At 45.0% G+C, this 23,720-nt stretch overlaps 1 protein-coding gene across 1 annotated transcript; it reads left to right on the forward strand.

Annotated features, from left to right (window-relative positions):
• The first annotated feature begins 8,326 nt into the window (after positions 1–8,326).
• LOC139474130 (excitatory amino acid transporter 4-like) lies at positions 8,327–22,175 on the forward strand. The gene is made up of 7 exons (XM_071257005.1): positions 8,327–8,502; positions 10,925–11,158; positions 12,742–12,936; positions 15,227–15,361; positions 15,887–16,024; positions 21,374–21,508; positions 22,034–22,175. Exons 1-7 carry the CDS (start codon positions 8,327–8,329, stop codon positions 22,173–22,175), a joined length of 1,155 nt encoding a protein of 384 aa, XP_071113106.1.
• Positions 22,176–23,720: the final 1,545 nt, after the last annotated feature.

Below are 23,720 nucleotides of genomic sequence, written 5' to 3' on the forward strand. Positions count from 1 at the left end.
CCCCGCAAATCGAAACAGTTCATTTATGAACAGTTCATTTATGATTTCCATTGGCGTGGTTAGGACCGCTCCACTAAAAAAAAGTCGAACAGTGCTCGATTATCTTGAACCGCATGGTTAGCCCAGCGGTTCTACCCGAGCCAATGGTAATTTTACAGAATGATTGCAAAATGATTGTGTGGGTTTAGAGAATTGAGGACGTCAAATCATTCTTCAACTTCATCATTTATTCTAATTCTTAGTTTCATATTCTAACATTCTTGTTCTAGTTGAAGGGTGCCGTTGCCACGAAATACTAAGGTAGCGCTGTCGGCTTGATTGACTGCAAAATAATGCAGAAACGTCTATGAATATACTAATATTTAGACGCAAATATGAAAATAAACGGTCACATTAATAATGTCTTACTTCTCGGTTACTGAAGTTTTGTATTTAATTGCATAATTACCGTTTTATAACCTCTACGGTCCCCCGCTCACAGCACAGTCTCTTGCACATAGCGATACCAACAACAACATAAAAGTTACTTCCCTTTACAACTTAAATGAAGACCGCTTAAATATAAAATTAACCCAAACAATTGATCAGAACCCAACAGATTGACATAGTCCTTTATAGAGCAAGGATTGGGCTGTTTTCTCACCCGATTGACTGACATACAACATTCACATGGTTTAGAATGGTACAATGAATGGTAAAGAATGCAAATTACACCATTAAGCGATATTTCATAAGAAAATATCATATCTCCGTTAAAACATAAAACCAATATTTATGAGTCAACATATTGATATCAGACTTTATCACTGTATTCAATTCCAAAATTTTAGATATAAGCTTTCGGACAGTTCAGTTCAAAATTCTTCAACCATTAATACATCACATGATATGTAGCTAGACGACGGGAATCTACAAACAGCTGAACACATCCTTACCACATACATTTCCTTATCTATTATTTAGGTCTATCACAAAATACCACACACACACTGCATAGCATAAGCGTTTAATAAACCTAAAACTATTGAACTGCATGACACGTCTGTATAAATAATCGGGGGGAGAAAATATTCTAGGGTTTGATTGGTAGTTAACCCTTGAGAATCTACAAATAGGAGAACACTTTTGTAACACTTACATTCCCTTAATTGGCATTTTAATTTTAATACCTCTAGTAAGTGCCGTTTTAAGTTTAGGATCCAGTGAAATGCCAAAATACTGCTTTTGCTTACAAAAACAAGAAATCCACAGAACCCGAAACTGACTCACTTAAATTTATACATGCCAACAGCCATGCACGCAAGTTGATTACCCAAATGGGGGAAGATGTGAAGCCGTTTTTTAAGTGTCCCCCGTCGGGTATTGCTTGAACATTGGGTGAAGCCTAACTAACGAAATCTGTAAGTAAAAGAACTATTTGTGAAACCAATCAACAACCAACAAGAAGTATACAATCAACAAATGTATTACAAAAGTAATTAAGTTTACAAATCATTACAAATTTACTGCACAGCAATTACAATGGCAGTAAACAATAGAGTTGTAGTACAATATTCAATGGCAATAAATACTTGCTGTGGTCAGTACCAAATACAAAAATACAGTGGTGATAGCAAAAGTCAGTGATAATAATATATAATCACCCAGTGGCGACAGTGGTCAAGCTTCCGATATGGGCTAGGCAGGGAATCAGGGACGATGAGTGATCCTCACATGAAAGCTTGTTCCGATGTGATGAAAATGCGTGAGAGACACGTTAACACGTTATTGTCCCCTTATATACAGCCCAACTAACTACTGGAAAGTTCTACACAGAGCCTTCACCAGTATAACGGCACGAGAACATTACAGAGGTTTCTATAACAAACTATCACCGTCCGCGGTATACCGGACCGGAAGTTTACACACCACACTAGCATCTAACTATAGTAACTTCCTGACGACTGATCACTGTCCAAACACAATACAATGAGCGTCTACCGAATCCCAACAGAAACAATGCAACATAGTCACAATCATTGTCAAACAATGAAATACGCTGCCATATAACAGCTTGTAAACATCAGTCATATTGCCAAGTCGTTTGTAACATTCGCTAGAAATACAGGCGGGAGTGACGTGTGGTACCTTATACAGCGCACAAGCCACAACTCAGGCGACATTAAATAACATCGGTGGCGGAGAGTTGTTGGATGGATGGCACTGTTTGGCAAGTTTGACTCCTACCCCTTCCTGAAGCTCATGTGTCACATGCGGTGTCTCCTAAGAGACTTTATTCGCAATATGAATCTGTTCAACCAGCAGTGAATGGGTACCCGGTAGGATGAGATAATACTTTGATTGTTTACCTTCTACGGCGTCATAAGGCAGCTTGGGTTGTACACTCCCCAGGAAGCTGAGAGTGAGTGAGTGAGTGAGTGAGTGAGAGGCTGGGAGGGTGGGTGGGTGGGTGAGTGAGTATGGAGTCACAGTAACAAGTGTGACCATCCTGGTTTGTGTCATCCTACCCCGACGGCATGATCCTTACTCATGCTGTCAGCCACTGGTTGCCATGTCAAAACGAACATGACGATGATTCTGGCATACTGCAGACTGCGTGGTGTAAGACAACATTCACTCAGTCACTCGTTGTATGGGAAAACCATCGTTTCAAGCAAGGAGACATTGAAGAAATCACCAGAAACAAGGTGGTTTCTAGTGTATCTGGGGTGTCACAGAATATGAAACAACGGAAGTGGGTACAGTGATAGAGGTTCACTTTTCTGGTGTTCCCAGCTGTGCTATTGCTGGAATATTGCTAAAGGCGGCGTAAAACCATACTCATTCACTCACTCACTAAGTAGCCTTTCATCTGTGTCTCGCATACTGTGCCGTTTATTTCAAGTTTCATACTTGATTGAAATTCACATAAAGACATGGTAAGGATTCAGTTTTTATTGCAGTGTCATTTAATATGATAGTTGTAATATTCATGACTTGATGGCCAAGTTCGATGGCCAAGTTCGAGTATGCTCACATCACATCATATTGTAAACGGACAAGTTTAAAATGGTTTCATACATGTTAATCAAGTTATTTAGATACGTGCTATTTCTAAGGTAGCCTTAAATATGGTGCATGATGAATCCTCTTTGTACAATGAATAATGTAGTGAGAATAAAAAGCTCTTTAAATCCGAAAACCGAAGATAATACTCAGATCACTCAGCCACGCAGAAAAATGATATAGCAGTTTGAACATTGAGAGACGAGGAAATACTTTGATAGAAGTAAAGACTAAGAGAGTTAAATTTCTGTTATGTATATATACATGTGTAACCGGGGCTGTTCATAAATAACACGGGTTGTTGTATGTGAAGAGGATTTATTGACCGTCTGAACAAACGCCCTGAAACATATACCTAAAAAAATAAATATACACTTAAATACATCTTTCACAGTGGTTAAAGCGTTCGCTCGTCACGCCGAAGACCCTGGTTCGATTCCCCACATGGGTACAATGTGTGAAGCCCATGTCTGGTGTCCCGGCCGTGGTATTGCTGGAATATGCTTAAAGCGGCGGTAAACCATACTCACTCACTCACTCAGTCACCTATGTATGTGGGTGGTACGTGTCATGAGTGTGCTGAAGACTTAAAAAACTTTAATTGTTATAGAGTTGCAGTTCAATAAGATGGCATGGTGTGTTGTCTATATAAGTCCTCATACATCGTAACATAGCTCCAGATATCGGCATCTCCACCTTGCCTACAGTTTGTCACCGACAGGGAGATATAGCAACAGAGATTCAGAAACTGTTAAAGTTCATATACCGCTATATTGCCTTACATGTAAAATACTTCAGGTTTAGTATTGGCCAGTGATGTGCTGATGCACCGCTACCGACAGTTTGGATAGTGTTATGTTCTCAGTGTAAGTCACAGTCCACTAACATGGAGTTGTACCGGTGTTAGTTATGTATAACAAAGAGGTTAAGGAAGAGAATTTATGAATGTCAACTTCCTTATTATGAGGAGCACAACGTTTCAGAGTACATGCTTACTCCTTCATCAGGTGAATCGTTCATCTGATGAAGGAGTAAGTATATACTCCGAAACGCAGTGTTTCTCATAATATAGAAGTTGACATACATACATTCTCTTCCTTATGTGTATCCCTTCTAAATGCCTTTCAAAGACTTAACAAAGAAGTTATCATCCATGAAACTCCTTGTCATGGTTACACCCCACTTTTAAAAACACTCTCAGAAAGGTGAGGTGAGGTGAAATTGGGTTTATTATTGATTATTGCACTTATATAGCGACGTGCATGCACATGTGTTTGCGTGTGTGTGGCTGCTTTTACTAGTCCGGACTGATGCCGCTTAGCGTGCTAGCCCACTGAGATACGATGCCGAAGTCTATCATGAATACCCCACTCAGACACAGTATACTGACTCCGAGCCGACCAGTCCTTGTTTTAGACCCTTAATGCCGAGCGCCAGACAAGGTAACAACAAGTACCATCTTTTAACGTATTTTGGTATGACGCGGCCTGGGTCCGAACTCCGCACCTTCCGCTCTCCGGGCGGATGCTCTTCCGCTAGACCATGGAGGCGGTCACTCTCACAAAGACTCTCATAATGGAGGCATCATCACATGCTCGTATGTGACAAGTATTTTACAGCCCACCAGTAGACTCTTGCTATTACAGAGGTTCAAGACTGATTTTGCATGACAACTGCCTATTGATATAATATGTCACACCAGGCTACTCCTTTGTGCCAAACATGACGTTAGATCGAGGGCTGTCTGTGTCATCCCTATCTGTATCGCTGGACCGCGATAGAGCCCTGTGCTCAGTTTTTGGAGGGGGTGCAATTAGAATCTTCGGAGCACTGTGATCAGTTTCAGGGGAGGATTCAACTTGAATCTTTACAGCATTGTTGTCAGTTTCAGCTGAGGATTCAAGTTGAATCGTCATAGCGTTGTCGTATGTTTTAGGGGAGGATTCAAGTTGACACTTCATAGCGTTGTGGTCGGTTTCAGAGGGGGGTTCAGTTTGAATCGTCATGGCGTTGTGGTTGGTTTGAGGGGAGGATTCAACACTTGAATCAGTGGGATTCAGGGGACGTGGGCCCCCGACTGTGGGTTGATGAGAGGAGGACACACCCAGAACCTGGTGGGGTACGGCGTAGATAGGATCCTCGTAGTCGTTGTCTTCCGGTGCATCGTGGGCTGTTTGTGGAGCAGCAGTCGGTTTGAGTTGGCGCTGCTTCCTGTACACAATAATAACTAATGTACTAGTTCACTGTAATAACTGTTTTATGTCATAATGGCTACCTGTAAAGGAAGGAATAACTGACGGTAGCGAAACCCGGGCACAATACGGTGATGTTCATAGATTGGAATACACAACTGATTTTTTTAGAAAGGGCTCTTAATGAAACGCCAATATATGATATCAGTTCAAAAAGGGTTGGGATTTGTCATGTTACGCATTATCCGTACCCCAGAATACGTTCATTGCGCGACACAATTCCTATCATGATCACTAGATCAGCGTGCACTCATATGACATTCCCCGCTCCATGGGGAGCATACAGCTCGATTTGCCTTTACCATCACACCCATTTGGGTATCCTGCTTATTTTGGGTATCCTGCTTATTTTGGGTATCCAAGCTTATTTCGAAAGTCATTTAGGAGACATCACTTGTAACATGTGTTTCAGTGTCAGGCAGGACAAGAGGCCTAGAACATCTCAGGAGTCACCCATTCACAACTCTCCGAAGCCGGCGTTGCTTGACTCTTAACTGGGAAGTTAACAGCAAGAAACATATTTAATCATCTTTTGTTTGGTTCCTTTGTTTGTTGTTTAACGCCGCACTCAGCAATATTCCAGCAATATGACGGCGGTCTGTAAATAATCGAGTCTGGACCAGACAATCCATCGACTGACATCATGAGCCTCGATCTGCACAATTGGGATACGATGACATGCATCAACCAATTCACCCGATCCCGTTTTCATCTCACAGTAAAAATATGATTATATTTAATTAAATGGCAGTTTAAGTGCTTCTGCTCGCAGGTTCATCTGTTTGTGACGAGGTGCAATTAGATGATCTAAAAGAAGAAAGCATAAACGTTTGTTACAATAACCAACACAAAAGCATCCAGTGCTCCAGGAATGAGAAACTCCTGGTGCTGAAGATACTGCAAAGGGCAACAGTAGATGCTGACTGTAAAGACTCCAGTACGGAGTACAGTTGTTGTCGCGCTAAGCTCGGTGACAAACTGTATGACATTGGAGGATGTTCTCTCAACCAGACAGATGCTGCTGCCAAGAGGACCTACCAGGCAGCCATCACGGAGGTTCTTGAGGAGTGAAGATAGAAGAGGTACTGTATCCTGGAGACCGACCTGGGATCGTCAATCCACGCCCTCAATGATCTTACAGTGGGCGACGCAGGGGCACGACCATCACATCTGATGGTCATTTATAAGTGCATCAAAGGTAAAGTGAGTGAGTGAGTGAGTGAGTGAGTTGGGTGTTTGAGTGAGTGAGTTTGGTAACGCTACTTTGGGCAGTATTTCAGTTCATGCAGGCTTTGTACATATCTATCATTTCTTTGAGGCCGGCGGGGGCACTGTTGGCCCAGTCGTCTAAGGCGGCGGCGCTGTGCAGAGTTGCGTCCCTTCGGCACGCCAGAAACCTATGATTGTGGGTTCGAATCCCGGTTCGCCCCGATTATGTTTCTAGGTTTGTCAGCACCATACCCGTGCTCGTGGGTTTCACGAGAGTGGTAAACGTCTGAGACCTGCACCACTTCGGGCTTTTCTCCCACATTAAGCTGACACGCCGTGATACAACTGGAATACTGTTAAAAGCGGCAGACGGGTTTGTCATACCCGTGTTCGTGGGTTTCACCGAAGTGGTAAACGTCTGAGACCTGCACCACTTCGGGCTTTTCTCCCACATTAAGCTGACACGCCGTGATACAACTGGAATACTGTTAAAAGCGGCGTTAAACACAACTCACTTGAGGCCGGCGACACGCCATAAGACTGGCATGTTGCAAACAACGGTAGACACGGCAGACACACGGTAGACAAACGGAAGACACACGGTAGAAACACGGCAGACACGCAGAAGACACACGGAAGACACACGGAAGACACACGGTTGACACACGGTTGACACACGGTAGACACACGGTAGACACAGGGAAGACACACGGAAGACACACAGTAGACACACGGTTGACACACGGAAGACACACGGTAGACACTCGGTGGACACACGGTAGACACACAGTAGACACACGGTTGACACACGGTAGACACACAGTAGACACTCGGTGGACACACGGTAGACACACAGTAGACACACGGTTGACACACGGAAGACACACGGTAGACACACAGTAGACCCACGGTTGACACACGGAAGACACACGGTGGACACACGACAGACACACGGTAGACACACGGAAGACACACGGTAGACACACGGTAGACACACGGAAGACACATGGTAGACACACGGTAGACACACGGTAGACACACGGTAGACACACGGAAGACACACGGTAGACACACAGTAGACCCACGGTTGACACACGGAAGACCCACGGTTGACACACGGTAGACACACGGAAGACCCATTGTAGACACACGGTAGACACACGGAAGACACACGGTAGACACACAGTAGACCCACGGTTGACACACGGAAGACACACGGTGGACACACGGTAGACACACGGAAGACACATGGTAGACACACGGTAGACACTCGGTAGATACACGGTGGACACATGGTAGACACACGGTAGACACACGGTAGACACACGGTGGACACATGGTAGACACACGGTAGACACACGGTAGACACACGGTGGACACATGGTAGACACACGGTAGACACACGGTAGACACACGGTGGACACACGGTGGACACACGGTGGACACACGGCAGACACACGGTGGACACACGGCAGACACACGGTGGACACACGGTGGACACACGGTAGACACACGGAAGACACACGGTGGACACACGGAAGACAGTTATGTATTCTATCATAAACTGCAGATGGCAACACAACACCAGTAATAACTTTTTTAGTGCTCCAATTAGGCCATTTACAAAAACGTCCAGTGAACATAGTTCATAGGAGCTAATGCATTGCACACAACCGGACATGCCATATTGACGGGGGATATGAGTATTTCATGCTTGTTACTCCTGTGTTTTGAATCGTTGGCGTAAGGACCTGGGACATATTTGTTACGATGTTAATGTTCAAGGAATCGCAAATCTGGATGGCAAGTCAGCTGGTAAAATGGGTGTCGTGGCGCTCGCCTACTACATCAGCACCACCGTCGTGGCCCTGGTTGTCGGCCTCACCCTCGTCCTCGCCATCAGACCAGGACGGGGAAACATGATGCAGTCCACCACACAGGAGGCTGGACCAGCTCCCCATCTCTCTTCCAGGGATGCTTTTCTGGACCTCCTCAGGTTTCATTTCATATCAACGCAATTGCCAAATATGTAATATGCCTACTGGGTCCTGGGTATGTGTGAAAATATTTTCAGTTATTTCACAACCCACTCTTGCCGGAAAAGGCGACTATGCTTGTCGTAACTGGCGACTAACGGGATCGGGTGGTCAGGTTCACTGACTTGGTTGATGCATGTCATCGTATCCCAATTACGTGGATCGATGCTCTTCACATCAATCACTGGATTGTCTGTTCCAGACTCGATTATTTGCAGACCACCGTCATATAGCTGGAATATTGCTGGGTGCGGCGTTAAACAACAAACCAACAGTTATTTTTCACTGGACATTTTAATGTATTGCTCAGTGTTAATTGACTAGTTTGTAACAAATGTTACATTACTGAGGCCAATAGATCTTCAGCAACCCATGCTTGCCGTAAAAGGCGACTATGCTTGTCGTAAGAGATGACTAACTGGATCGGGCGGTCAGGCTCGCAGACTTGGTTGATGCATGTCATCGATTCCAATTGCGTGAATCGATGCTCATGACATCAATCACTGGATTGTTGGGGCCAGACTCGATTATTTACAGACCGCCGTCATATAGCTGGAATATTGCTGAGTGCGGCGCTAAACAACAAACCAACCAACCAACCAACCAATTGCGTGGATCGATGCTCATGATATCAGTCACTGGATTGTTTGGTCCAGACTCGATTATTCACAGTCAGCCGTCATACAACTGGAATATTGCTGAGTGCGGCGTTAAACAACAAACAAACAAATCTGACTGTAGAGCTACCACTGAAACCCGAAAAAAATGTATTTAACGTTGTCGAAGCCACGTAAAATCATGACTTTTTTCACAAATAGGTATTTGGTATTGGCATCACACTGTTTAGTATCAACAATGATTATCTTTCATATTTTTAACTTTGTGAAACACTTTAACTTAGACAAGAAACATGTTATAAACGTCGTCCCGGAAAATATCGTACAGGCAGCCATTCAGCAAACAGGGACAAAGTATGTTTACATGGACAGAAGTGTCGTGAATATTTCACATGTCGTACAGGGACCTGGAAGAAATGCTTCTTTGGAGGATATACTTACCCCCAATACCACCGGACTGAGGCCACAGAGGCTGGCACAATGGGAACAGAAGAGTGTTTATATGATAGGGGTGAAAACGGGTGGTCAGGCACGCTGACTTAGTTGATGCATGTCATCGATCCCAATTGCTCGGATCGTTGCTCATGATGTTAATCACTGGATTGTCCGGTCCACACTCGATTATTTACAGACTGCCGTCATATAGCTTGAATATTGCTGAGTGCCAACCAACAAACTAAGATGAGGGTCTTGTTGTCGCTGGCTGACGCTTTGTCACAAATAGGTGCTCATGTTATCAACCACTGTTTTCCCCCCAGACTCGATTATACACAGTAATAATCCGCGGCGTGAAACAACACTCACTCGCTCACTGATCGTTACTCATGCTGTCAACCGCTGTTTTTTCCCATACTCGATTATGTACAGTTACATATCCGCAGCGTGAAAGAACACTCACTCGCTCACTGATCGTTACTCATGCTGTCAACCGCTGTTTTTTTCCCATACTCGATTATGTACAGATATATATCCGCGGCGTGAAAGAACACTCGCCGCTCGCTGACTGCTCGTGCTCTGTTCAACAGGTATACTGGCGTACTGTGTCGTGTTCGGGCTCTGTTTGGGAAGACTAGGAAAGGCCGGTGAAGTGATGCTAAGATTCTTTACCTCGCTCAATGACATCACCATGACAATGGTTACGCTTGTTATTTGGTACGTATGGAATACAGGTTACGTCATATATGTCAGATAATGCTGAAAGCTTCTGATATGTGATATGATAAAAATAACAACATGCAAGAACGAAGTTACAAATGCTTTTTAAGAAATGTGTTCATGTCCGCAAACAGGATCGAGAACCAGTACCAACAAGCAATATGCAATCTCAATCACACATGATATGCAAGAGGCGACAAACGGGATCGGGTGGTCAGACTCGTTGACTTGGTTGATGCATGTCATCGTATCCCAACTGCATAGATCGATGCTCATGATATCAAGCACTGGATTGTCTGGTCCAGATTCGATTATTTGCCGACCGCCATTATATGGCTGGAATATTGCTGGGTGCGGCGTTTAACAACAAACAAACAAATAGACACAGAGACCTAAATAAGGAAAACTCTGACAATAAAACATGAAAACATTAACATAAAATGAAATAATATAAGATTTTCTGAAGTAATGATTAAGAAATACGTGAAATGTGGTCATTTTATAATGTATTCTTTCATATTTCATTTGTTTTAGCCATTTATATGTAAGTGTTTCGTATGGCTAACTTGAAACGCACATGTTTGCACAGTGGAGTAATATCTCTACCTAGGTATTCGCCCATAGGGATCCTGTTCCTCACAATGTCCACGATCCTGGCTGTCGAAGACCTGCTGACCACAGGTCGTCAGCTTGGCATGTACATGATCACCAACCTTGTCGGGTACGCTGTCCACTCCGCTATCGTCCTCCCCCTCATCTACTTCGTGCTCACCAGAAGGAGCCCCTACAGGATCACTCGTGGAATACTACAGGCTCTGGTCACTGCAGTCGGAACAAATTCAAGGTTTGATTTGCATCGTAATTATAAGAATATCAACGCACAATGCCATTCAGAAAGTGGTCAAATGTGACAAATGTTATAGTTGGGATAGGGGGCACGGGTGGCCCAGTCGTCTAAGGCGCCGCGATTCGCTGTGCAGAGTTGCGTCCCTTGGGCACTCCAGAAACCTATGATTATGGGTTCGAATCCCGGTTCGCCCCGATTTTGTTTCTAGGTTTGTCAGCACCATACCCGTGCTCGTGGGTTTCAGCGAAGTGGTAAACGTCTGAGACCTGCATCACTTCGGGCTTTCCTCCCACATTAAGCTGGCACGCCACGATATAACTGGAAGACTGTAAAAAGCGGCGTTAAACCCAACTCACTCACTCACACTCACAATAGTTGGGATAACACTTTCTTAGTAAAGTACAGATTCTAGTCCTTTTGGGGGGGGGGGGGGGGGGGACTCGAAGCCACACTGCTGTAGTGAAGCACCTAAACGCGAGCACTCAAAGTCAGTGGTTTCAACCTCGAAGGTTTGGTTGTCTAGATCACGTACTTTGAGTACCCCTCTGACAAGTGTAACTTGGCACGGCGTTGCCATTCGGCAAGGAGGCATTGTTCCAATTCCTGGCGGTCGACCGGAGACACTGGGTGACTTGGCGATCGAGGTGGTGCCATAAAAATTCAATAGGGTTAATGTCCGGCGGGCATGACGACCATGGTGAAACCTGAAAGTTCGCGTTGTTCAGAGAGTTCTGCGTCAACCATGCCGTGTGCGGAGTCGCATTGTCGGGCTGGAAAATGATCCCACAGGACTGTTGCTAGATGAAAGGCTCCGCGAATTAAATCTCGATATCGCTGTGCATTCATGTTACCATGAATAACCACGAGCCTGGTTTCCAAGTCACCGCAGATTGCTGACCATCGAGACAAACTCTGCTCTCATCGGAGAACCTAACACGTGTTCAGTCACGCAGTTGCCAACGTCGAAGTCTCCTGACCCATATCAGTCTCTCGAGGCGATGTTGAGGTGTCAACAACATTCCTTGGTAGGGTCAATGTGCTTTGATACCATGGGCTCGTAATCTCCTGTACACGGTTTGTCGACTGATCCTGTGCCGCAGTGCCGTCGCTGCAGTTAACGTCGCCGTGCCGAAGCGGTTTCAGAGGTGAATTGTCCCGATGTTGCGTTCTTGAATGGACGTGGTCACCCGTGGACGACGTGCGTCGCTCCCTGTTGGGCCATTCCAACGGCTCTCTCCCTGTCTACCGCTTTACAGTCTTTACATTAGAGGGGGAACTGGTGGTCAAGTCGTCTAAGGCGGCGCAATTCGCTGTGAAGAGTTGCGTCTCTTAGGCACGCCAGATACCAATGATTGTTTCTAGGTTTGTCAGCACCATACCGGTGCTCGTGGGTTTCACGAGAGTGGTAAACGTCTGAGACCTGCATCACTTCGGGCTTTCCTCCCACATTAAGCTGACACGTCGGTATACAACTGGAATACTGTTAAAAGCGGCGTTAAACATAGCTCACTCACTCACACTTTACATTTGAACCTTTCTAAACGGCATTGTCTATTCATGATGAACATTGTTTATAACAGCGCTGCTACACTTCCGGTGACCGTCCGCTGCTGTGAAGACAACTTGACGATTGACCGGACCATCTGCCGCTTTGTTCTACCGATAGGGGTCACCATCAACATGGACGGCACCGCCATCTTTCAAGTCGTCACCGTCGTCTTCATCGCACAACTGAATGCGATACCGCTAAACGTCATCGACATCTTCATAATCTGGTATTTAACTGAGTTACAAACAGTTAGTCACAAAAAATGTCAAATGATGCTTAAAATGTAACTTAAGATCATTAGTGTCCTATCCTTAGTAAGTGAGTGAGTGTGGTTTTATGACGCTTTTAGCAATATTCCAGCGATATCACGGCTGGGGACACCAGAATGGACTTTACACATTGTACCCATGTCGGGAATCGAAGCCGGGTCTGCGGCGTGACGAGCGAACGCTTTAACCACTAGGCTACCCCACCCACCAAGTGGACTGAATCAAAGAAGTGGGATATGTACGTGTAGTATGGTGCACAATCGAAGACGAATTCCTGGCTAAATCCTGATCATAACAAAGAAACACAAACGCACGCACGCACACACACACACACGCACGCACGCACGCACGCACGCACGCACGCACGCACGCACGCACGTACGCATAGGAAGTCCCTCAACGGTTAAGTGGTCCCCTGAAACCAAACCGACATTTATTTTAAATATTTTTTATACACCACTGATGAGTAAACTTTCAATCTTTTTCATTTATCATTCGTGATGGAATAGTCATTCATGGACTCAATAATTTTAGTACAGCATGCCATCCAGCTATATGATCGACAAGGTGCTCGCTCCATTAGACGCTATGTATTTCATGGGTTGTTTTCAGTCAAAGGGAAACCACATCCAACACTCCATATAAATTAACGGCCCGTGACAAGAAAACCTTGCTAGTGTTCCAACCGAAATAGAAAAATGTATTTTGTTTCATTTTGCATGTTATGATTGTTAAGCTATCATCTGTTAACGACTCGCTGTTAGGCATAAGTCATAATCCTTATATACGATGTTTCATCGGTTTTGCTGGGACCTGTTGTTCGTGTTTTGAAAGTGCAAGTGGACAAATCGGTTTTTTTGTCAGAAAGGATACAGAAGACCCATACTGTCAGATCATTTTCTTCAACATCACGTCTTTTGGCCGCCATTCGTCTAAGCTGCAGCGATTCGCTATGCCGAGTTCTTTCCCTTTGGTCACGCCAGAAACCTATGAATGTGGGTTTGAATCCCGGTTCGCCGCGATTATGTTTCTAAGGTTGTCAGCACCATACCCGTGCTCGTGGGTTTCAGCGAAGTGGTAAACGTCTGAGACCTGCATCAATTCGGGCTTTCCTCCCACATTAAGCTGACACGCCGTGATTGAATTGGAATACTGTTAAAAACGTCACTCACTCACTCACTCACTCACTCACTCACTCACTCACTCACTCACTTGTAAAAACAGGCATCATAACCTTTCATTTCTGTACCCTCTCCTGTAACCAAAACCTCAAGGCAGTAGTCACTTTAACATTTACGTATAGGATATATCACGCCGAGGAGGCGAGTTTTATACAACTTTTGAACCGTCAATGCAATGTTCTCAATGCAAGAAATACCAGAACAAGATAAGAAAACATCTACATACCTTATAGAGAAACAATACAGTGTATCGTGGTATAATTCGCTAAAACCATGCGAGAGAACAAATATGTGCAGCATACACGAGCCAGGAGTCATGACATGATAATTTGAACAACTCTTACCTGCCTCGTTAGCTCCGTTGGAAAACAGTGGGTTACAAAACGTATCACGATATGTGAGGTAGCAGGTTCAATTCACGCCATGGACGTTTCATGTGAAAAGAAATTGTGACTTTTAACCAATTACCGAACACAAATGTATTCACATCAAGAGGCAAGTTTATAAAACGGCAATTGTGTAACCAAGGTATTACACTTGAAAAGTACAACCTCTAAGCAGGTTTAGAAGAGACCCATTTGAAAACCTAGGTCTGGAAGAGAACCGCTTCTAAACCTGAATTGGGAAGATGAACTGGTTACCCGACGTTGTCAGGAACCTAATTCAATATAGGGTAATACGGTGATACGCAGCCGTAACATCCCTGCCCCTGCCAACGGGCCGACATGTCCAAAGTCCCGTGAAGATCCGGGTTAGAATAGGTCTTCAGCAACCCATGCTTGCCGTAAAAAGCGACTATGCTTGTCGTAAGAGGCGACTAACGGGATCGGGTGGTCAGGCTCGCTGACTTGGTTAATGCATGTCATCGATCCCAATTGCGTGGATCGATGCTCATGTTGTCAATCACTGGATTGTCTGGTCCAGACTCGATTATTTTCAAGCCGTCATATAGCTGGAATATTGCTGAGTGCGGCGTTAAACAACAAGCAAACAAAGACTTGCCCATATGTACAGCTACATTACAATAAGCAGATCTTACTTAATCATACCCTTTATTCATCTTCAGCTTATGTACAACTTTGACCAGCGTTGGCTCGGCAGGGATCCCCGGGAGCGGCTTTGTAACGCTGTTTGTGATCATGTCCGCCGTCGGCCTGCCTCCTGATGACGTCTACTTCGTCCTGCCCGTTGTCTGGCTCCTGTAAGTCCTTATTAAATAGTAAGGGTGCGCGGTATGACCTGTAAATCGGTAAATTGAGGTTCATTCTTTCCATGATACGTATCTCAATATAATGTTTTAATGCTCGGTATATCAGGTGATACCTGTGAAGACTCGGGGTAGAATAGGTCTTCAGCAACCCGTGCTTGCCGTAAATGGCGACTGTGCTTGTCGTAAGAGGCGACTAACTGGTTGATGCATGTAATCGTATCCCAAATGCGTGGATCGATGCTCATGCTGTCAATCACTGGATTGTCTTGTCCAGACTCGATTATTTTCAGAAAGCCGTCATACAGCTGGAATATTGCCGAGTGCGGCGTTAAACAACAAACAAAGCAAAAAATATATCGGGTGATTTCAAAAAGCGATTAAGACCCGGTTACCCCATATCCATGTACGTCTTTCCATTGGGAGGTGGGTAGTCCATTTCTGGTGTATCCCGCCGGGATATTGCTGGTATATTGTTATAAGTGGCGTAAAACCATACTCCCTGATTTACTTTTCCAGGGGCCGTGTCATCACCATGGTGAATATCAGCGGAGACTGTGTGGCGGCGGCCCTCCTTGCTCACTACTTCCCCCGACAAGGTGCTGGAGCTGTACACAGGGAGCAAGAAGAGAACATGATAGAACACGCAGACATTGTGTAATGGGAGCCAAGTCGTCTTCAGACATTGTGTAATGGGAGCCAAGTCGTCTTCAGACACTGTGTAATGGGAGCCAAGTCGTCTTCAGACATTGTGTAATGGGAGCCAAGTGGTCTTCAGACATTGTGTAATGGGAGCCAAGTCGTCTTCAGACATTGTGTAATGGGAGCCAAGTCGTCTTCAGACATTGTGTAATGGGAGCCAAGTCGTCTTCAGACATTGTGTAATGGGGGCCAAGTGGTCTTCAGACATTGTGTAATGGGAGCCAAGTCGTCTTCAGACATTGTGTAATGGGAGCCAAGTCGTCTTTAGACATTGTGTAATGGGAGCCAAGTCGTCTTCAGACATTGTGTAATGGGAGCCAAGTCGTCTTCAGACATTGTGTAATGGGAGCCAAGTGGTCTCCAGACATTGTGTAATGGGAGCCAAGTCGTCTTCAGACATTGTGTAATGGGAGCCAAGTCGTCTTCAGACATTGTGTAATGGGAGCCAAGTCGTCTTCAGACATTGTATAATGGGAGCCAAGTCGTCTTCAGACATTGTGTAATGGGAGCCAAGTCGTCTTCAGACATTGTGTAATGGAAGCCGAGTCGTCTTCAGACATTGTGTAATGGGAGCCAAGTCGTCTTCAGACATTGTATAATGGGAGCCAAGTCGTCTTCAGACATTGTGTAATGGGAGCCAAGTCGTCTTCAGACATTGTGTAATGGGAGCCAAGTCGTCTTCAGACATTGTGTAATGGGAGCCAAGTCGTCTTCAGACATTGTGTAATGGGAGCCAAGTCGTCTTCAGACATTGTGTAATGGAAGCCGAGTCGTCTTCAGGCATTGTGTATTGGGAGCCAAGTCGTCTTCAGACATTGTATAATGGGAGCCAAGTCGTCTTCAGACATTGTGTAATGGGAGCCAAGTCGTCTTCAGACATTGTGTAATGGGAGCCAAGTCGTCTTCAGACATTGTGTAATGGGAGCCAAGTCGTCTTCAGACATTGTGTAATGGAAGCCGAGTCGTCTTCAGACATTGTGTAATGGAAGCTGAGTCGTCTTCAGACAGTTGCACACCTTAACGTGCTGAAAAACTTATGGGTTCGAATCGCGGTCCGCCCTGAATTATGTTTCTAGATTTGTCAGCACTTTACCTGTGCTCATTAGTCTCACCGAAGTGGTTAATGTCTAAGACCTGCATCACCTCAGGTTTTTCTCCCACATCAATCTGAAATACCCAAAACAAACTCAATTGGTTTTTAATTAGTGATGAAGATGCGAATGTTGTTTGTAATATAACTGAATCAAAGACCGGTTATATGACATCGAGACTAACTTTCCTAAGGTATGAGCGACATATGTTTGGATCCCACCTTACATTAAAATACTAGCCTCTGATTGGTTAAGGAGAGGGCAATTATTTTATATATAGCCCACTCATGTAGCCCGCAGAGAAATCAATCGGAACACATCATAGGTAACCTGCATATATCGAATAAGTATCGATGAGTTGAAATTAACTGATGTTTAGCAGGCGTATGGGGTAAAGGGAAGTAACTCGGTTCGTTTGCGCCCTCGTCTGCTACGAGGTTTACAAACACAGTGAAAATGCGGACATATAAGGTCCTGCGTGAATGAATGTCTGTAAGATCATTCGTTCTCGGGGCATATGGTGTGATGTACCCTGTGTGTGAGCCTGACGGCTAGGGGTACATAGGCTCACACACAGGGTACATCACACCTGACGGCTCGGGGTACATAGGCTCACACACAGAGTACATCACACCATATGCCCCTCTAGAACTGTTGACAACTTATAATGGTAATATGTATTTTGGAGGACTGTTCTGAATGACGTAAACCCCACCAGCCTTCTTCCACATTGATACGTCGTCATAATGACACGATGAGACCTACTACAACACGTACCATGGAGTGAAGCAGTACAGACCCAGTGTATGACATCAGGTAGACATCAGACCCGTGAAGATCCGGGGTAAAATGGGTCTTCAGCAACCCATGCTTGCCGTAAAAGGCGACTACGCTTGTCGAAAGATCAACGGAATCGGGTGGTCAGGTTCGCTGACTTGGTTGATGCATGTCATCGATCCCAATTGCGCTGATCGATGGTCATGATGTTAATCACTGGATTGTCTGGTCCAGACTCGATTATTTACAGACCGCCGTCATATAACTGGACTATTGCTGAGTGCGCTGTTAAACAACAAACAAAAACGTTCTATGTGTTGTGTGTTTATTATTTACGCTACAGCAGGCCAGTATTTGATAATAACCAACGTCCCACATCGCCGGGCTACGATGACAGGCAATCAACCAAGTCACTGAGCCTGACAACCAATCTAATTAAGCATGTCGTCTCTCACGACAAGAGCTGGGGCGTTGGGGTGTTCACCTTCAACTCACGACAAGACCTGGAGAGTTTGGGTGTTCACTTTTAACTCACAAGACCTGGAGAGTTGGGGTTTTCACCTTTAACTCACGACAAGACCTGGAGAGTTGGGGTGTTCACCATTAATTCACGACAAGACCTGGAGAGTTGGGGTGTTCACCTTTAACTCAAAACAAGACCTGGAGAGTTGGGGTGTTCACCTTTTACACACGACAAGACCTGTAGGGTTTGGGTGTTCACCATTAAGTCACGACAAGACCTGGAGAGTTGGGGTGTTCACCTTTAACTCACTACAAGACCTAGAGAGTTGGGGTGTTCATCTTTAACTCACCCGACCTGGAGAGTTCGGGTGTTCACCTTCAACTCAAGACAAGAGCTTGAGAGTTGGGATGTTCACCTTCAACTCACGACAAGACCTGGAGAGTATAGGTTTCCACCTTTAACTCACGACAAGACCTGGAGAGTTGGGGTGTTCACTTTTAACTCATGACAAGAGCTGGAGAGTTGGGGTGTTCAGTTTTAACTCACGACAAGACCTGTGGAGTTGGGGTGTTCACTTTTAACTCACGAAAAGAACTGGGGCGTTGGGGTGTTCACTTTTAACTCACGACAAGAACTGGAGAGTTGGGGTGTTCACCTTCAACTCACAAGAGCTAGAGAGTTGGGGTGTTCACCATTAACTCACGACAAGACCTGGAGAGTTGGGGTGTTCACCTTTAACTAACAACAAGACCTGGAGAGTATGGGTTTCCACCTTTAACTCACGACAAGACCTGGAGAGTTGGGGTGTTCACCATTAACTCACGACAAGACCTGGAGAGTTGGGGTGTTCACCTTTAACTAACGACAAGACCTGGAGAGTTGGGGTGTTCACTTTTAACTCACGACAAGACCTGGATAGTTGGGGTGTTCAGTTTTAACTCACGACAAGACCTGTGGAGTTGGGGTGTTCACTTTTAACTCATGACAAGAACTGTGAAGTTGGGGTGTTCACTTTTAACTTACGACAAGAACTGGAGAGTTGGGGTGTTCACCTTCAACTCACAAGACCTGGAGATTTGGGGTGTTCACCTTTAACTAACGACAAGACCTGGAGAGTTAGGGTGTTCACTTTTAACTCACGACAAGCCCTGGAGAGTTGGGGTGTTCACCGTCAACTCACGACAAGAGCTAGGGAGTTGGGGTGTTCACCTTCAACTCAAGACAAGACCTGTAGAGTTTGGGTGTTCACTTTTAACTCACAAGCCCTGGAGAGTTTGGGTGTTCACCTTCAACTCACGACAAGACCTGGAGAGTTGGGGTGTTCACCATTAATTCACGACAAGACCTGGAGAGTTGGGGTGTTCACCTTTGACTCAAAACAAGACCTGGAGAGTTGGGGTGTTCACCTTTAATTTACGACAAGACCTTTAGAGTTGGGGTGTTCACCATTAAGTCACGACAAGACATGGAGAGTTGGGGTGTTCACCTTTAAATCACTACAAGACCTGGAGAGTTGGGGTGTTCATCTTTAACTCACAAGACCTGGAGAGTTCTGGTGTTCACCTTCAACTCAAGACAAGAGCTTCAGAGTTGGGATGTTCACCTTCAACTCACGACAAGACCTGGAGAGTTGGGGTTTTCACCTTTAACTCACGACAAGACCTGGAGATTTGGTGTGTTCACCATTAATTCACGACAAGACCTGGAGAATCGGGGTGTTCACCTTCAACTCAAAACAAGACCTGGAGAGTTGGGGTGTTCACCTTTAACTCACGACTAGACCTGTAGAGTTGGGGTGTTCACCATTAAGTCACGACAAGACCTGGAGAGTTGGGGTGTTCACCTTTAACTCAATACAAGACCTGGAGAGTTGGGGTGTTCATCTTTAACTCACATGACCTGTATAGTTGGGGTGTTCACCTTCAACTCAAGACAAGAGCTTGAGAGTTGGGATGTTCACCTTTCATTTCTGTACCCTCTCCTGTAACCAAAACCTCAAGGCAGTAGTCACTTTAACATTTACGTATAGGATATATCACGCCGAGGAGGCGAGTTTTATACAACTTTTGAACCGTCAATGCAATGTTCTCAATGCAAGAAATACCAGAACAAGATAAGAAAACATCTACATACCTTATAGAGAAACAATACAGTGTATCGTGGTATAATTCGCTAAAACCATGCGAGAGAACAAATATGTGCAGCATACACGAGCCAGGAGTCATGACATGATAATTTGAACAACTCTTACCTGCCTCGTTAGCTCCGTTGGAAAACAGTGGGTTACAAAACGTATCACGATATGTGAGGTAGCAGGTTCAATTCACGCCATGGACGTTTCATGTGAAAAGAAATTGTGACTTTTAACCAATTACCGAACACAAATGTATTCACATCAAGAGGCAAGTTTATAAAACGGCAATTGTGTAACCAAGGTATTACACTTGAAAAGTACAACCTCTAAGCAGGTTTAGAAGAGACCCATTTGAAAACCTAGGTCTGGAAGAGAACCGCTTCTAAACCTGAATTGGGAAGATGAACTGGTTACCCGACGTTGTCAGGAACCTAATTCAATATAGGGTAATACGGTGATACGCAGCCGTAACATCCCTGCCCCTGCCAACGGGCCGACATGTCCAAAGTCCCGTGAAGATCCGGGTTAGAATAGGTCTTCAGCAACCCATGCTTGCCGTAAAAAGCGACTATGCTTGTCGTAAGAGGCGACTAACGGGATCGGGTGGTCAGGCTCGCTGACTTGGTTAATGCATGTCATCGATCCCAATTGCGTGGATCGATGCTCATGTTGTCAATCACTGGATTGTCTGGTCCAGACTCGATTATTTTCAAGCCGTCATATAGCTGGAATATTGCTGAGTGCGGCGTTAAACAACAAGCAAACAAAGACTTGCCCATATGTACAGCTACATTACAATAAGCAGATCTTACTTAATCATACCCTTTATTCATCTTCAGCTTATGTACAACTTTGACCAGCGTTGGCTCGGCAGGGATCCCCGGGAGCGGCTTTGTAACGCTGTTTGTGATCATGTCCGCCGTCGGCCTGCCTCCTGATGACGTCTACTTCGTCCTGCCCGTTGTCTGGCTCCTGTAAGTCCTTATTAAATAGTAAGGGTGCGCGGTATGACCTGTAAATCGGTAAATTGAGGTTCATTCTTTCCATGATACGTATCTCAATATAATGTTTTAATGCTCGGTATATCAGGTGATACCTGTGAAGACTCGGGGTAGAATAGGTCTTCAGCAACCCGTGCTTGCCGTAAATGGCGACTGTGCTTGTCGTAAGAGGCGACTAACTGGTTGATGCATGTAATCGTATCCCAAATGCGTGGATCGATGCTCATGCTGTCAATCACTGGATTGTCTTGTCCAGACTCGATTATTTTCAGAAAGCCGTCATACAGCTGGAATATTGCCGAGTGCGGCGTTAAACAACAAACAAAGCAAAAAATATATCGGGTGATTTCAAAAAGCGATTAAGACCCGGTTACCCCATATCCATGTACGTCTTTCCATTGGGAGGTGGGTAGTCCATTTCTGGTGTATCCCGCCGGGATATTGCTGGTATATTGTTATAAGTGGCGTAAAACCATACTCCCTGATTTACTTTTCCAGGGGCCGTGTCATCACCATGGTGAATATCAGCGGAGACTGTGTGGCGGCGGCCCTCCTTGCTCACTACTTCCCCCGACAAGGTGCTGGAGCTGTACACAGGGAGCAAGAAGAGAACATGATAGAACACGCAGACATTGTGTAATGGGAGCCAAGTCGTCTTCAGACATTGTGTAATGGGAGCCAAGTCGTCTTCAGACACTGTGTAATGGGAGCCAAGTCGTCTTCAGACATTGTGTAATGGGAGCCAAGTGGTCTTCAGACATTGTGTAATGGGAGCCAAGTCGTCTTCAGACATTGTGTAATGGGAGCCAAGTCGTCTTCAGACATTGTGTAATGGGAGCCAAGTCGTCTTCAGACATTGTGTAATGGGGGCCAAGTGGTCTTCAGACATTGTGTAATGGGAGCCAAGTCGTCTTCAGACATTGTGTAATGGGAGCCAAGTCGTCTTTAGACATTGTGTAATGGGAGCCAAGTCGTCTTCAGACATTGTGTAATGGGAGCCAAGTCGTCTTCAGACATTGTGTAATGGGAGCCAAGTGGTCTCCAGACATTGTGTAATGGGAGCCAAGTCGTCTTCAGACATTGTGTAATGGGAGCCAAGTCGTCTTCAGACATTGTGTAATGGGAGCCAAGTCGTCTTCAGACATTGTATAATGGGAGCCAAGTCGTCTTCAGACATTGTGTAATGGGAGCCAAGTCGTCTTCAGACATTGTGTAATGGAAGCCGAGTCGTCTTCAGACATTGTGTAATGGGAGCCAAGTCGTCTTCAGACATTGTATAATGGGAGCCAAGTCGTCTTCAGACATTGTGTAATGGGAGCCAAGTCGTCTTCAGACATTGTGTAATGGGAGCCAAGTCGTCTTCAGACATTGTGTAATGGGAGCCAAGTCGTCTTCAGACATTGTGTAATGGGAGCCAAGTCGTCTTCAGACATTGTGTAATGGAAGCCGAGTCGTCTTCAGGCATTGTGTATTGGGAGCCAAGTCGTCTTCAGACATTGTATAATGGGAGCCAAGTCGTCTTCAGACATTGTGTAATGGGAGCCAAGTCGTCTTCAGACATTGTGTAATGGGAGCCAAGTCGTCTTCAGACATTGTGTAATGGGAGCCAAGTCGTCTTCAGACATTGTGTAATGGAAGCCGAGTCGTCTTCAGACATTGTGTAATGGAAGCTGAGTCGTCTTCAGACAGTTGCACACCTTAACGTGCTGAAAAACTTATGGGTTCGAATCGCGGTCCGCCCTGAATTATGTTTCTAGATTTGTCAGCACTTTACCTGTGCTCATTAGTCTCACCGAAGTGGTTAATGTCTAAGACCTGCATCACCTCAGGTTTTTCTCCCACATCAATCTGAAATACCCAAAACAAACTCAATTGGTTTTTAATTAGTGATGAAGATGCGAATGTTGTTTGTAATATAACTGAATCAAAGACCGGTTATATGACATCGAGACTAACTTTCCTAAGGTATGAGCGACATATGTTTGGATCCCACCTTACATTAAAATACTAGCCTCTGATTGGTTAAGGAGAGGGCAATTATTTTATATATAGCCCACTCATGTAGCCCGCAGAGAAATCAATCGGAACACATCATAGGTAACCTGCATATATCGAATAAGTATCGATGAGTTGAAATTAACTGATGTTTAGCAGGCGTATGGGGTAAAGGGAAGTAACTCGGTTC

This window comes from Haliotis cracherodii, unplaced genomic scaffold, assembly GCF_022045235.1.
Source record: "Haliotis cracherodii isolate W230 unplaced genomic scaffold, xgHalCrac1.p SCAF_3, whole genome shotgun sequence".
Classification (NCBI taxonomy): Eukaryota; Metazoa; Mollusca; class Gastropoda; order Lepetellida; family Haliotidae; genus Haliotis; species Haliotis cracherodii.